This window comes from Scyliorhinus canicula, chromosome 17 (assembly GCF_902713615.1).
Source record: "Scyliorhinus canicula chromosome 17, sScyCan1.1, whole genome shotgun sequence".
NCBI classification, from domain to species: domain Eukaryota; kingdom Metazoa; phylum Chordata; class Chondrichthyes; order Carcharhiniformes; family Scyliorhinidae; genus Scyliorhinus; species Scyliorhinus canicula.
The window spans coordinates 74880686-74895282 of NC_052162.1; the positions used below are offsets into that span (position 1 = coordinate 74880686).

Here is a 14597-nt window from a genome sequence, read left to right on the forward strand (position 1 = left end):
AACAGTCAGTATTTAATACTTACTAGAAACTATAAACATAGGCACAGGTCGAAGCTAGGAGTTGTCCCCATGCTTGTTTCTACACAGAGCTCTGCTCAACATTGCACTGATCCCGAGATAGAGGTCATGTGTTGTCTCACATCACTGTGTGGGCAGTACTGTGCTCAGTCCCACGTTAACCCCCTATGTGCCAGACCCTTATGTACAGCATTCTGATTCCTCTAAAAATCAAACACAGGTAATTTTCCTCTTTATATAATTCTTGCTGGTCATTTAATATTTATCTAGATGTCATGGTTGCTCTTTTTCTAATCCTTCAAGCTTAAAGGGCAAACGCTGATTCCCACTTTTTTGTCATCTTCTCTTTCGTTGTCTCTCAGTCAGAAAATTTATGCATTTTGGTTTTTCTACCAAATGCCGACTGATTATTATATTGTTCAGACACTCTTGTCAAGCTCAGATGGAAACACCCCATCCATGAATTCTGTGTCATAGAATTTACAGTGCAGAAGGAGACCATTCGGCCCATCGAGTCTGCACCGGCCTTTGGAAAGAGAACCCTACCTAAGCCCATACCTCCACCCTATCCCCACACCTCCACCCGATCCCCACACCTCCACCCTATCCCCGTTACCCCACCTAACCTTTTTTGGACACTAAGGGCAATTTAGCATAGCCAATCTACCTAACCTGCAGATCTTTGGGCTGTGGGAGGAAACCGGAGCACCCAGAGGAAATCCATGAAAACATGGGGAGGACGTGCAGACTCCGCACAGACAGTGACCCAAGCCGGGAATCGAACCTGGGACCTGGAGCTGTGAAGCAACTGTGCTGAACCCAGAACCCACTATGCTACCATGCTGCCCCTAATGTCAAATGCAAAGGAGTTGGAAATCCAGTGGGGCAAGTCTCCAATCTATATTGCTCTGTCTGACACACTTGAGCAAGAATTCACAGAGCATCAAGCAGAGGAAGATCAGTCCCAGCATATTAGCATAGAATTTACAGTGCAGAAGGAGGCCATTCGGCCCATCGAGTCTGCACCGGCTCTTGGAAAGAGCACCCTACCCAAGGTCAACACCTCCACCCTACCCCCACAACCCAGTAACCCCACCCAACACTAAGGGCAATTTTGGACACTAAGGGTAATTTATCATGGCCAGTCCACCTAACCTGCACAGCTTTGGACTGTGGGAGGAAACCGGAGCACCCGGAGGAAACCCACGCACACACGGGGAGGATGTGCAGACTCTGCACAGACAGTGACCCAAGCTGGAATCGAACCTGGGACCCTGGAGCTGTGAAGCAATTGTGCTATCCACAATGCTACCGTGCTGTCCACTTGAGATTGATTGGTTACGCATAAATTATTTTCTCCTGGAGGAGGCTTTCAAACAAGGAGAGGCTTACATGTACAATTTAAGAGACAACCCAGTTTTAGAATGTGTTCTATAAAATGTTAAAACTGTTCCTTGAATTAGATGCCTCTTGCCTATGTTCAATAAGAAACTGAAAGCATTAAGAACTGGACAATTTTTCTCCAAAGGTATCAGTGACGACACATATCATGTTTTTGAAGCCTAGTTGATCCCGATATGTAAAAAATGATAGAATTACTGTGCTGTTGAAAAATAAAATACTAAGCAGAATGTTTCAAAGACATTGATAATATTATGTCTATTTTCTGGAATGCTTCTACGGACACAAATCTTAGTCAATGTAAATTAAAATTTCCATGTACACATATCTGGCATGACAAACACAGCACACTTGAGATTGATCAGTTTAGACACCATAATCGGTCACTGTTTTAATTGATATTACATCCGCCAAAATGAATGATTGCATTTGCAGTCCAGATATTTTAACCCTTGCAGTACTGCTGTTAATCAACCCATGGGTTTAGTCAGATTAACATATTCTTCTTTGTTCCAAAAATATACTGCATCATTAAAGGTGCTTTCGGGATTTAAAAAAATACATATTTTAATTATTCCTTGCCGGATTCATGTAAAGTTATTTATGCAGATCTGAGTGTTGCATTCAGTTGTGTAATTGCTTGGTATTTGATTGTGTGCGTCAGTTGACTTTTCACTGTGTGCTGTGTGCTATTAGTTAACCTTGGGTTATGGTCAAATTGAAACTAAACTGAAAGCTAGGAGCTGGAAGCATGAGAGTGCAGACATTTTAAAAGCATGGTAAATAAAGCTGCTGCTTCGACACAGAAACTGGTGTGTCAACTGTGCATATTTCTCGAGGGATTAAAAACAAAACTTAGGGTATAGCCGTCGACAGGGCAAGCAGAGTCCAGAATGTGGGAGGCAGGTGAAGCTGTTTTGGTCCTTGTACCAATAACACATTATCCAAAATTGGTGAACTAGTTATATGCCAAACATCCCTCTGTGTACCCGACAGGCGCCGGAATATGGCAACTGAGGACTTTTCACAGTAACTTCATTGCAGTGTTAATGTAAGCCTACTTGTGACAATAAAGATTATTATTATTATTACTTTGCTCTCTCATTGAACCTGAGCCTTTCTAAAAATGGTCAAGTTAAGAACAAGATGGCACAACATCCAGTCGACACCCTCTGAAACTAAATGTTAAAGGTTTGTTACAAAAGGGAGAGGGAGGGGATTTTGTCAATTGAATTCCATTCCTGATGGGACAAGCCAAAGTGTGCACCATTTGCCCTCCTTTGCTTTTTCCCCATTTCCCACATGATTACAATTAAAATTTGAAGTGCTGGCAGTGTGCACGGGAGACGTGTCATTCTGCGGTGGAGAAAGCTTTTCAGTGGTGAAGCCCACCATCGGCTAACAAGTGGGCGATAAAAGAGTCTCCTGGTCAAACAGACAGGCTCTGCATCATGGTCTGTCCAACTCCATTTTTAGTTGCACAAGGCTTTAGATTACAAAGGTGGCACGGGTGTTTTCCAAAATTAATTCTTAATTGTAAATATTTCACATTGCATTGATTTCACTTCATTCATGTGTATCATTATTATTTGTTTGAATTTACTGCCTCATGGTTGGCACGTTTTGATGACTGTAGGGAAGTTAGGATCATTTATTTTATTCTGGATGAAACAATGCTGTGTGTTTTTGTCCACTCTTTATTGGATTTTCATCATAGTGTCCATTGTTGCACCCTGTGGGGCATGGCTGAACTTACAGAATCAGCTAGCCCTCCCTTCTGTCCAATGTAAATAACATTTGTTATGGGCCAGGGTTTAGAAAAGAGTTCACCTGACCTACAACTGTTTATTGATTTTGGTTATGATGAACACAAGGGCCTGCCTTTCAGGTATTATTCAACAGAGGCCTCAAGCACTTTAAATCAAAAACAAAGTTTATGCTACAAATTTAGCTAACATTTTTATAAACACACATGGTAAGCATTTTTATCAACCAGCAACATAAATACCCCACACAGCTACAATACTCTATGTATAACCCTTAATAAATTCCCCCTTTAGCTGTTCCAATTTAATAACAAGATCCCATAAACCAGAAAACCCTTTTCAGATGGGTGGCCCAGCACACAGCACTCAAGACCTGGTATGGATGCTCCTGTTTCCTTTCCAAAACAGCAGGTTTGAATTTCTTCCAGAAAACAGTTATTTCTTTTCAAGTCATCAAGCAGTCTGGAAACAGTGGCTTTTAAAATGCAAATAGAGAAAAAAAAACATCTTTCAACCTGTGCAGAACAAAACCAGTTCAAACTCAAAGCGAAAGTAAAACCAACTCCCAGAGCCACAGCCCAGCTCCACCCGCACAATGAGATCACTGAACCCATGTGATAAGACAAAAACATTTCTTAAAGGGACACTCCCATGATACCTCCCCCAAGAAAAAAATAAACCATCAACTTCAAAGATGGTTTCATTTTTCACCTTTTCACTTTTCCATTAAGAACAATTGGCAATAAATATACATTTAATTAAACAAAAACAAAACTTGCAAACATTGATAATAATACAGACCATTTTAGTTCTTCTTCCACCATCGAACCTGCTTCTCTTTATCACATTCGTGACAAAGCATCGGCTATCGCATTTTCTCATCCTGCCACATGTATAATTCTTAAATGAAATGGCGGTAACAATAAACTCCATCGAAACAGCCTGCCATTTTTATTCCTGAATGGCATTTTTATTCCTGAATCGCTCCAAAAACGTCAATGGATTATGAGCAGTATATATAATTGTTTCAGATTAATTGCTGGTAACATGAATGTTAAAATGTTGCAAAGCCAGCACCAAACTCAACACTCCCATGACACATTGTCCAAGATCACTCTCAGACCCAATAATGAAATGTAGGTGAACCCAAATCCCTGTAAAGACTCTGCCAACCAACCTCCTGAGATGGAGCCACATTTGGATAATACTGAATACCCTAGGCCCCTCATTTTCTTTCCTTAAGTGACTGATTCCAACTTCCCTCTCCACTCAACACCCAGCATGTCAGGCTTCTCCAAATTCACTGCCCCATGCCTCCTAAACCATTCCACAATCTCTCACTCACTCTCACCACTGACTTACTCTCGCCTGTCCTAAGCGATGCAGACCTGGGGAGACTCCTACGGGCAGTCGAGGTCAGGAGGGATGTCCTGTTGCCCCTGGGATCCCTGACGGTAAGCCACAGGGCAGCCAGTGCCAGCTGGAAGTAAGTGGCAGCTAGGGCTTGGGCAGCATCGCGGTTTTATTGGGATACTAGGCAATGTTACATGGCATGCCTACCCATGGGAATTTATTTGGGATGTGTGAAGTTGTCACTTAACAACGATTGCCCATTCCTGATTAGCTATAGCCTTCAGCAGCACGGCCAGAGGCCTCCATGGTCAGTGAAAGTTACGTGTGGTCAGTGGGGCATACAGGCAGGGGCTAGGGTTGCCCCTGGAACAGGTACACACAATCCAGACGTTGGCATGAAGGACCTGAGTGCAGTTACCACCCCCCCCCGCTCCCCAGCAGAGACTCCCCCAGCTGATACCCCCAACCCCATAGTGGCCCACCCCAATGGAAGCTGGACCTGTATCTTGCCCCCCTCCGCCCCCGTACACTCCTCCCCCCCTCCCCCCCCCCCCCCCCCTCCTCTCCTCTCCTCTGAGCACAGGGGCAGCAAGCCCAGCGCCCCAGCGCCCTGTGTCTGCGAGCAAAGATGGCTACTCCCCTCCTCGGGTCCTCGCAGCAGGCCTTTCATCAGGTTCATGTTTTTAAAAAGGTGTATTAATCAGCGCCCGCGAGATCTCTTGCTGGGGAGGCGATTTTGCCACGTGAGGCCATTGGACATAGGGTGGCTCCCATTAATTGTTTGGAAATTGGGCTGAAGTGGTGATTATTAGTTTCTCGCCATGTTACAGTGGGATCCCGATTTCGCCTATTGGAGCAGGCCAGTTGCATGGCGAATGGTTTGGTACCCGGCGTGGTTCTGATATTTGGCCTCCCCCACTATTGACCGGCCTCATTGCACTCTTGCTTAAGCACAACAAAGCCACTGAATCGTGCCCATTGTGTTGCAGTCAAATACCAAATGCGTCTATCTCCCAAGGGCTGTGGAGTCTGATTAGTGAGGGCGGGCATTACCGTTACCAGAGGAGCAGCCATTGATGTCAGGGCTCCTCTTTATGGATTAAAGCATGCCCAATGTTTAGGGACATCCCTCAGATTCTGTTGGAAGGTTGTCCATTTCCATGTGGTGAAGAGTCTCCCTGGAGAATTAGACCCACTTAAAACATTCATTTGGACTCTGGGCAGGAGGGGCATTTGCTATCTTTCCCCTCTTGGACAAGATAGCATGGCAGAAAGACGATGCTGAGCACTCAATCCACCACCTTCCCAATCCATTGTATGTGTTTAATAAGCCCCTTCAGACACCCAGGGGCAGAATTTTAATACATTTATGATATAGCTACCATGATCATCATAAATCTAACCATTGGGACCCTGGTGCTTCGTTTTAATATGTCAAAGGATGTGGAATTGGGGGCTTGTCCAAGATTATTTTCACTTTCTCCATGCCATGCAACTTTTATCTGCAAGGACAACTGACCAGAAATCAGACATTCTTCCAATCATTTTAAAGAGAACAGGAGCAGTCCAAGGTGATTTCTTTTTCTACAGTTTCTCTTTGACTCTTTTGGGAGGCATTTGCTCTCTCTTTGATATTGCATATTTAAGGTACAGCCAAGTCTGAGACAGGGCGGCACGGTGCCAGTGGTTAGCACTGGTGCCTCATGGTATCAGGGACCTAGGTTCAATTACAGTCTTGGGTGACTGTCTGTGTTGAGTTTGAACTTTCTCCCCGAGTCTGTGTGGGTTTCCTCCAGGTGTTCCACTTCTCCCACAGTCCAAAGATGTGCAGGTTAGGTGAGTTGACCATGCTAAAATTGCCTCTGAGAGTCCAGAAATGTGCAGGTTAGTGGACTTATGGGGATAGAGTGAGAGAATGGAGCTAGTTTGGGTTCTCTTTCAGAGTGTCGATGCAGACTTGGTGGGCTGACTGGCCTTCTGCACTGTAGGAGTTCCATGGTTCTATTTACAGTGTTGAATGTTTACATAAATTAGTGTAAATCCCCCAACCCTATTATATAATTCTTTAACAACATAAGGTAGCTTACTGGTGCTGTAACTCACTCCAAGTCCTATTTGCTTTTCACCCCTCGCTGGCTGGCATACATTAGCTCCTGATTTTAAAATTCCTATCCTTATTTTCAGATCCCTTCATTGCCTCCATACTTCTGTAATCTGTGAGATACCCGGAATCATTTAATTCTGGCTTCTTGAACTTCTATTTTAATTGCATCACCGCTGCACCTTCTGTTGCTGAGGTTCCAAGTTCTGCAATCACATTCCTTAAACCACTTCATCTCTCTGTCACGCTTTCCTCCAGACACTCCTTAAAGCCACCTCTTTGACCACGTTTTTGATCATCTGACCTGATATCTCCTTACGTGGCTTGGTGTCATAATTTTTTATACTGCTCCCATGAAGCACCTTGGGCACTATATAAATATACATTGATGTTGTTGGTAATAGTTTTACCTCTGCAGTCATTGCCATTAGTATGTGCCAAATAAATGGAAAGGAATCAATAGTGGAGGAGAAAAGTATGCAAACTGGCAATTTTTAAGTGCATTTGGCAGGAAGTTGTCTTGAGTATAATTGGCTTTGCTACTTTCTCTATTCAAGATGTTCCGTCTCAGCATGGAGGCAGTTTTTTCTTTTGGATAAATTTCGTTTGAGGAGATATGAATTACGCAGGATGACATAGAAAATTCGGCACAGAACTAATCCCTGTCCTTGCCAGTGTTTATGCTTCACTCAAGCCTTCTCACTTCCTTCCTCATCTAAGTCCATCAGCATCGCCCTCATTCCCTTCTCCCTCATGATCTTGTTCCTCTTTATATGCATTTATACTACTCACCAGAACTTGTCCCTCTGGTATCGACCTCCGCATTCTCTTCAGTCTCCGGAAGATCCTCTATTTTATTTTTCCATGACTACATTTATTCATAGCCTTTAATTTTGTGTCAATTGGCCTTTAAGTGGATCAGTTGGATACCTACTGATTGCTGGCAGGTAACCATCCCACCTTCAGGAAAAGTGCCAGAGTCAGTATGGAGTTGGGAAACCAGCATATAGGTTGGCAGTCAGGAATTCTGCGCTGGCCCAGCTTTGCTCTACAAATCATCCCCCCACCCCCACCCACCGACCCCACCCCCCAACAGTGAATAGAAATTCTGCTTATTATCTGCCCCTTTCCTCCCCTCAGTTTTTCCCTCATGGCGTTATTCTTCCTCACTTGTGTTGTTAGATGTTGTTATTTTTAGCAGAATATGTTTTTCTTGGTCTCGGTTGAGCACCAAATGTTTCCCATTGCTGTTCCACATCATTGTTTTAACAATATGGTGATCCATTTTTATTTTCCAAAGTTCCATGCTTAGTTCCTCAAAATCATCTTTTCTCCAATCTGTTACCCTGGTCCTTGCCATGCTTCCATCATTCTCCAAGGCCGTATTATATTATGGTCACTATTGTCCAGGTGTTCCTCTCTACATTCACAAACCCAGCAGTAAATCCTCCGGTGTTGGGCTTCTTACATACGATGCTAGAAAGGAATCTTTAATGGAACTCCATTTTCCTATACCCTTTACCGATCTTCTGCTGGCAAATAATAAGCCTTACAAAACCAGGTTAAAGTCTAACTGATTTGTTTCCAATCACTAGCTTTCAGAGCGCAGCTCCTTCCTCAGGTGAATCTCAGGATTATTTGATCAGTTTTTTTTTAGTCCACCTGAGGAAGGAGCTGCGCTCCTAAAGCTAGTGATTCAAAACAAACCTGTTGGACTTTAACACGGTGTTGTAAAACTTCTCACTGTGCTCAATCCAACACCGGCATCTCCACGTCATGGCAAAATAATGTCAGGTTAGTTGAAATCCTCCATGATTATTTTTATTATCTTATGTTTTCTACTCATTTTCCTAATTTGCTTTAGTATTTCTTCCTCCCGATCCCTTCCTTTATTAGGTGCTGTGAGATGACTCCAATAACTGTGATGAATTGTTTTTGTTATCTCTTATTTCTGTTTACATGGATTCTATTTCTGTCTCACTGATAGCTGTGTCCCTTTTCATTATGTGATCTTCAGTAGATTCAGCAGCACGACATCCCTTTTTCCCTCTCCATCTTTGTAAATATGTTATATCCTGTGATGTTTAATTTGCAGTCCTGATTTTTCTCTAATCGTGTCTTAGTAATCCCAAATCTATCTGTTTCCTTGTAATGTATTATTGCTCCTAGTTCTCCTTTTTTACTGTAAGCATGATGCTGCAGGGGCAGACTAATTCATTCTTAATTGCAGTGTTTTTCAACCTTTTTTTCGAGCGACCCACATTTACAGAATGGCCGACTATCGCGACCCATGCCACCTTCACAAAAGATTCTCCATAAGTACTTTTAAAAAGTCACACTTATTATTGGCACTTCTGTATTATTGAATGTATATTTTTAAATTGAGCTGCTGTTTCACGTTAAACAACAGCTCCACCCTGGCACATTGCTAAAGGGTGGAACTCAGGATCATTTGATTATTTTATTTCTTCACACCCATTGTCAGCATTTGGAAAATTGTGAGCAAACGCCAGAAAGATTAATAGGCTCAATATTGCACAGTTTTAACAACATCAAGTTCACGCGTTCGAAACCAAACACAAACTCGGATAGTAAATTAAACTGAAAACCTCAACTTCAGAAACAGGAGCCCTAATGGCTGAACTAAAAACACGGTCAGACAGAAAGTCACTGGTGGCCTGTCGGTACCTTTTCCCAGGTAAATGTGTAACAGACTGAAAGCATACTAAAAAAAATACAATGCTGGACACAGCTCAGCTGACCAATATGCAAAACGTGCAGACACATTCCATTCCATACACCTGCAACATTTTACTGGCTCCTATATACATAAGCGTAATTTAGTCGCCAGCTAATGCCATCTTTTGTGAACAATTCAAGCCCCAATAAAGGTAGATGCAAAAGTCCTTGCTGCAGAGGAACCAATTCAGCTGATGGAGTCCATGGAGCTACGCAGCAGAACCGGATGTTTGGGGTCAAGTACCTGGGTAAAGGGGATGCATAGCGGCGGGGGACGTGATGAAAAAAAGAAGTGTCCTTGAAGGACAAGAGCCCCAATGTGGAGAGACAATTTGGAAGTGGAAGGAATGGACAGAGGGGCATGTAGGGCTGGAGGAGACTGTAAATTCATCTTAACTGAGAGAATGATAAAAGATGCACGGGGTTTGTTAGTGCCACACCGAACTCAAGACATAATACTGACAGTGAACACACTAACAGGATATACAACCCCAAGAGAATTTTACAGCTCTCTGACTGTGAACTGCGCACCTATACTCTGGCCCAGAGAGGCAATGAAGTGCACGGCATCGGCTTTTTCATCAGCTTCGCTTGGTTATACACTGTAACGCAGTGAGAATTTACCTTGAGATAAAACCGTCATCACAATCGGGCAATATTTGGAATTTATTTTGTTGTCCTTTTGGCAACCCATGCTATACCATCCGCCGATCCATCCATGGGTCGCGACCACCAGTTTGAAAATCACTGCTTAATCATTGCATTTCCTCTCATTTTAAACCATCTTTTTACACTCATATCCTATAACTTATCTCTTTGCTGATCAATCATGCTCTTTTTGATACAATCTATCCCATGCCATTTGTTTCTATTTAAACGTCTCATTACCTCTCGACCCCTTGCCATGTCGTGCTGGCTGAAAGCATTCGTCACCTCCCTATTTACTCTTTCCGCTCAGACACTAGTCCTATTATGGTTCAAATGGAGCTTGTTCTATCCGGTTAAGCATTTTCTTCATATCAGTGGGACCATCGTCTGATCAATAGAAATCGTTTTGTATTTTCAGTGTGAATTGCTTTAAAAGGAGGACATGCTCATGAACACAGGAACATAAGATAGGAATAGGAGTAGGTCATTAAACTCATCAAGCGTGCTCCGCTATTTAATTAGAACCTAGCCAATAGTCTACCTCAACACTACCTTCCCATGTTATCCCCATATCCTTTGATGTCATTAGTATCCAGAAAACTATCAATTTCTGTCTGTAACATTTTCAATGATTGAGCTTTTACAGCCCTCTGGGATAGAGAATTTCAAAGATTCTCTACCCTGTAAGTGAAGAAAATCTTCCTCATCTCAATCTTAAGTAGCCCGCCCCCTTATTCTAACACTGTGTCCCGGGGTCTAGACTTACGAGCCAGGCAAAACTTCCTACAAACATCCACCCTGTCATGCTCTGTGAGAAGTTGTCTGTTTCGATGGAGGTCACCTCTGATTCTTTGAGATACAGGCCCAGATTCCTCAAACTCTCCTCATAAATCTCAGGGTCTGGTGAACCTCTGTTGCATTCCCTCGGTGGCAAGTTTAACTTTCCGCGGATAAGGAGATCACAACTGTCCACAATACTCCAGATGCAGTCTTACCAAGGTTCTGTACAATTTCAGTGAGACATCTTGCTGAAGGTCTCAGCTTAGGCACAATCTTGCTGAGGAAACCGTATCCTCCATTAAATCATTCTCTATCACATTTCAAAGTGTTGAATGTTGATACTGTCATTTTCAATAATAGTAGGCGAGCTTCTCCAGTCCACCAGCCACTGTTTCTCGGTGGTGCGCTGTTTGTTGTCGGTGGGATTCTAACTTCCTGCCGCTTGTCAACTGGATTTTCCATTGGAAACCGTAAGAGGGAATGCGCTGCCTGCGGGAACAGTGAATCGCAACGGCTGTAGAATTCTGGCCAGTGATTAATGTCCTCTTTTAACAGGATAAAATTCACAACCAAAAAAAAGAAGCTGTCTTAGAGAATAATGATTTTGCTTGCCTTTGAAATCCATAGCGACAGACGCAAGTGAAACATTTATTAATACCTGTATCACCACATTAAATAACAAATATTTTGTTCCACAGAAACTGGTCTACATACTTCTAATGATGCTCTGCCACAAGATACATAGCCACCTGGCCACAGAACTGGAATATAAAGTGCAAGAGAATGAAGAAGAAGGGGTTTATATTGGGAGTATAGCCAATGATTTACCTTTGCTATCAGATACTGATTGTGATTCACTGGCTTACAGATTCATGAAAGAAATGGATTATGTGACCCTCAATAGTGAGAGTGGGGAGATGTACACAACTAAGCAGAGAATCGACAGGGAAGCTCTATGTCCAATTGAATTCCACGGTGCTCCTTGTACGCAGGAAGTAAATGTGATTATTCTATGCGTTGATCAGTATCTGAAAATGGTGAAGGTTAAGATCGTCATCCTGGATGTCAACGATAATGCACCATTTTTCACCCAACAAGTGATTAAACTTTCTATTCCAGAGGATGCACCTGTAGGCAAATCGTTTGGAATTGACTATTTTGCCAACGACAATGATGCTGGGAAGAACGGCATTCAGAATTATTATCTTGAAAACAGCCAGAATGTTTTCCATTTGAAAGATGGTGAAACACCTTTCATTGTTGTCCAGCAGTCACTGGATAGGGAGGCAAAGGATTTGTATGAAATGAAAATCGTGGCCGTGGATGGTGGCCTACCACCTTTATCTGGAACAGCGACACTTCTGATCAATATTCAAGATGTTGACGACAACTGCCCTGTATTTAATATATCCGAGTTTGATGTCCAAATCCCCGAAAATATGTCCTCCAACAGTGTGGTGGCACAGCTTCATGCTGTAGATGCAGACCTCGGCCCTAATGCTGAAATCACTTATTCTTATGGAAATCGTGTGCAGGATGAATCCAAGAAGCTATTTACCTTAGATAGTACCACTGGGCTTATTACATTTTCTGGAAATAGAAGTCCAGAGACATCCCCTGAACATAAGCTCACAATTATTGCTAATAGTCTGGGCTGCAAACCAACTGTGGTTCAAATTACAGTGTCCATCATTCACAGCAGCAAATATAGTCCAAAGTTGGAGATCAGCTATATAGCTAACCAGGCAGATGGTGTGATTTACCTGAAGGAGACGGCACCTGAAAACACCCCGATTGCCCTACTAGAGGTAACTGACCCAGATCATTATCTAAAAGGGGCACTCCACATCAGTGGTGACGTGCCTTTCTATTTAAAAGCCTATGAAAGGTCAAGAAATAAACATTTGGTTCTCACATCGCAGCTTTTAGATCATGAACTTGAAAACCAGTATGAAATTGTCATTCAGGCAGGAGGTCCTCATACTCTTCGTGATCTAACACTACATGTCATGGTTACTGATGAAAATGACAATTCTCCACAATTTAACCAAAGCTCCTTTGAGGCTTTCATTGAAGAAAACAATGCACCTGGGGCTTTCTTGCTGAAAATGTCTGCAACAGATGCAGATGGTGGTCAGAATGGGGAAGTGGTCTATCACCTGGGACCTGATGCTTTACCCATCTTTTCAATCGAACGATCGACAGGAAATGTAACCGTGTCCATTACCCTGGACAGAGAGAAAGAGAAACTCTACAGGTTTACTGTTTCTGCTTCCGATCAGGGAGTTCCTCCCAGAAAGACAGATATCATTGTAACCATTAATGTCTTGGACCAGAATGATAATGTGCCCTCCTTCCTCACCAATGACTATACATTCTTTATTCCAGAAAACTTCCCAAGACGTGGTGAAATTGGAGTTATCAATGTAACGGATTTAGATGCGGGGTCTAATGGAAATGTTACTGTGTCTATCCTAAATGGTAGTAGTAATTTCTTAATGGACAACACAAGAGGAACCTTACGCTGCAATTCTTCAGTAGACAGAGAGAAAAATACCATGCATATCTTCTGGGTTGAGGCTGTAGATGGCGGGAAACCATCCCTCTCTGCAACTGCAAAAATAACTGTGTTTGTTCTGGATATAAATGATAATCCTCCAACAGTGTTACTTCCTCAGTCAAATATCTCATGGCTTCTGGTGCCCCCTAACACACCTCAAGGATCCGCAGTGGCAGAGATTTATGCAATTGATCATGATGCTGGTATTAATGCCGTCATGACTTATAGCATTGTTGGGAGAAATGGCCCAGCCCCTCATGTGTTTGGAATCAATACAGCAACGGGAAATATTACATTGCAGGAGAAACTGTTACGCAAAGACTATGGTTTGCATCAACTACTGGTAAAGGTCAGTGACCTTGGGCAACCACAACCACTTCATTCCACGGTAATGGTCAATTTGTTTGTCAATGAAACTGTGAGTAATAAAAGTTACTTGGAAGAGCTGGTGCACAGACAAACTCTCTTCACGGAAGAGGAAGAAACTGAATCAAATCCATGTCCATTATTACAGACATTAGACATTCCCTGCTCACCTCCAATCATTCCCATTGCGATCACAATGATCATTGTCTCTGCTATTTTCTTTACCATTGCCCTTTGTATTCTGCTAAGCATGAAAAAGAAAAGCAAAAGAAAAGAACTGTATATAGATGCCCAGATACCATTAAAGATAAATCTTGACTATTATACAAAAGACTGGAATGATGAACAGTTGTAGAACTAATAAACTTGCTGAAGAAAGCAGAGAAGGGACTGCAAAAAGCATATGAACAATGGCTGTGTAGATTTCTTAAAAATAAACTGCATTTCAAGAACATTTAAAAATCTTTCTTAGGTATATATATTTATAACAAATTATGTTCCAATAATATCTTCACAAATGTTGAAAAATACTACAGGGAGAAATCTGACTCAAAACAGTAACATATGGAGGCAGCCAACATATTTTCATCTGTATAGTTTCACTTATAAAAGGTTACAGAGGAATTAGGCACAAGAACCAACTATTAACTTGGTTTGCTGAAATACTGGAACTAATTTGTTTCATTGTGAACTAGTTTCTCACAGCGCTCATTTATTTTCTTGATATCATACCAGCATACCAAAACAAAGTTTATTTTTCAAGACTTCTGTTAGATTATGTTTAGATGTCTGATGTTACACTGCAAAAGTGGTTTCAGGTGGTCTAGTTCTTAGGTCACAACATCGAAAATAGTCAAATTTGAGG

The 14597-nt window shown here is 42.3% G+C and overlaps 1 protein-coding gene across 1 annotated transcript in view; it reads left to right on the forward strand.

Annotated features, from left to right (window-relative positions):
• The window catches only part of LOC119952295 (protocadherin-20-like), a 38935-nt gene extending 24751 nt beyond the window's left edge, over positions 1-14184 (forward strand). Inside the window, exon 2 of the mRNA XM_038775929.1 lies at positions 11505-14184. Within this exon, the coding sequence (XP_038631857.1) occupies positions 11505-14087 (2583 nt within the window). The 3' untranslated portion in view covers positions 14088-14184. The remainder of the gene's footprint in view (positions 1-11504) is intronic.
• The last annotated feature ends 413 nt before the right edge of the window (positions 14185-14597 follow it).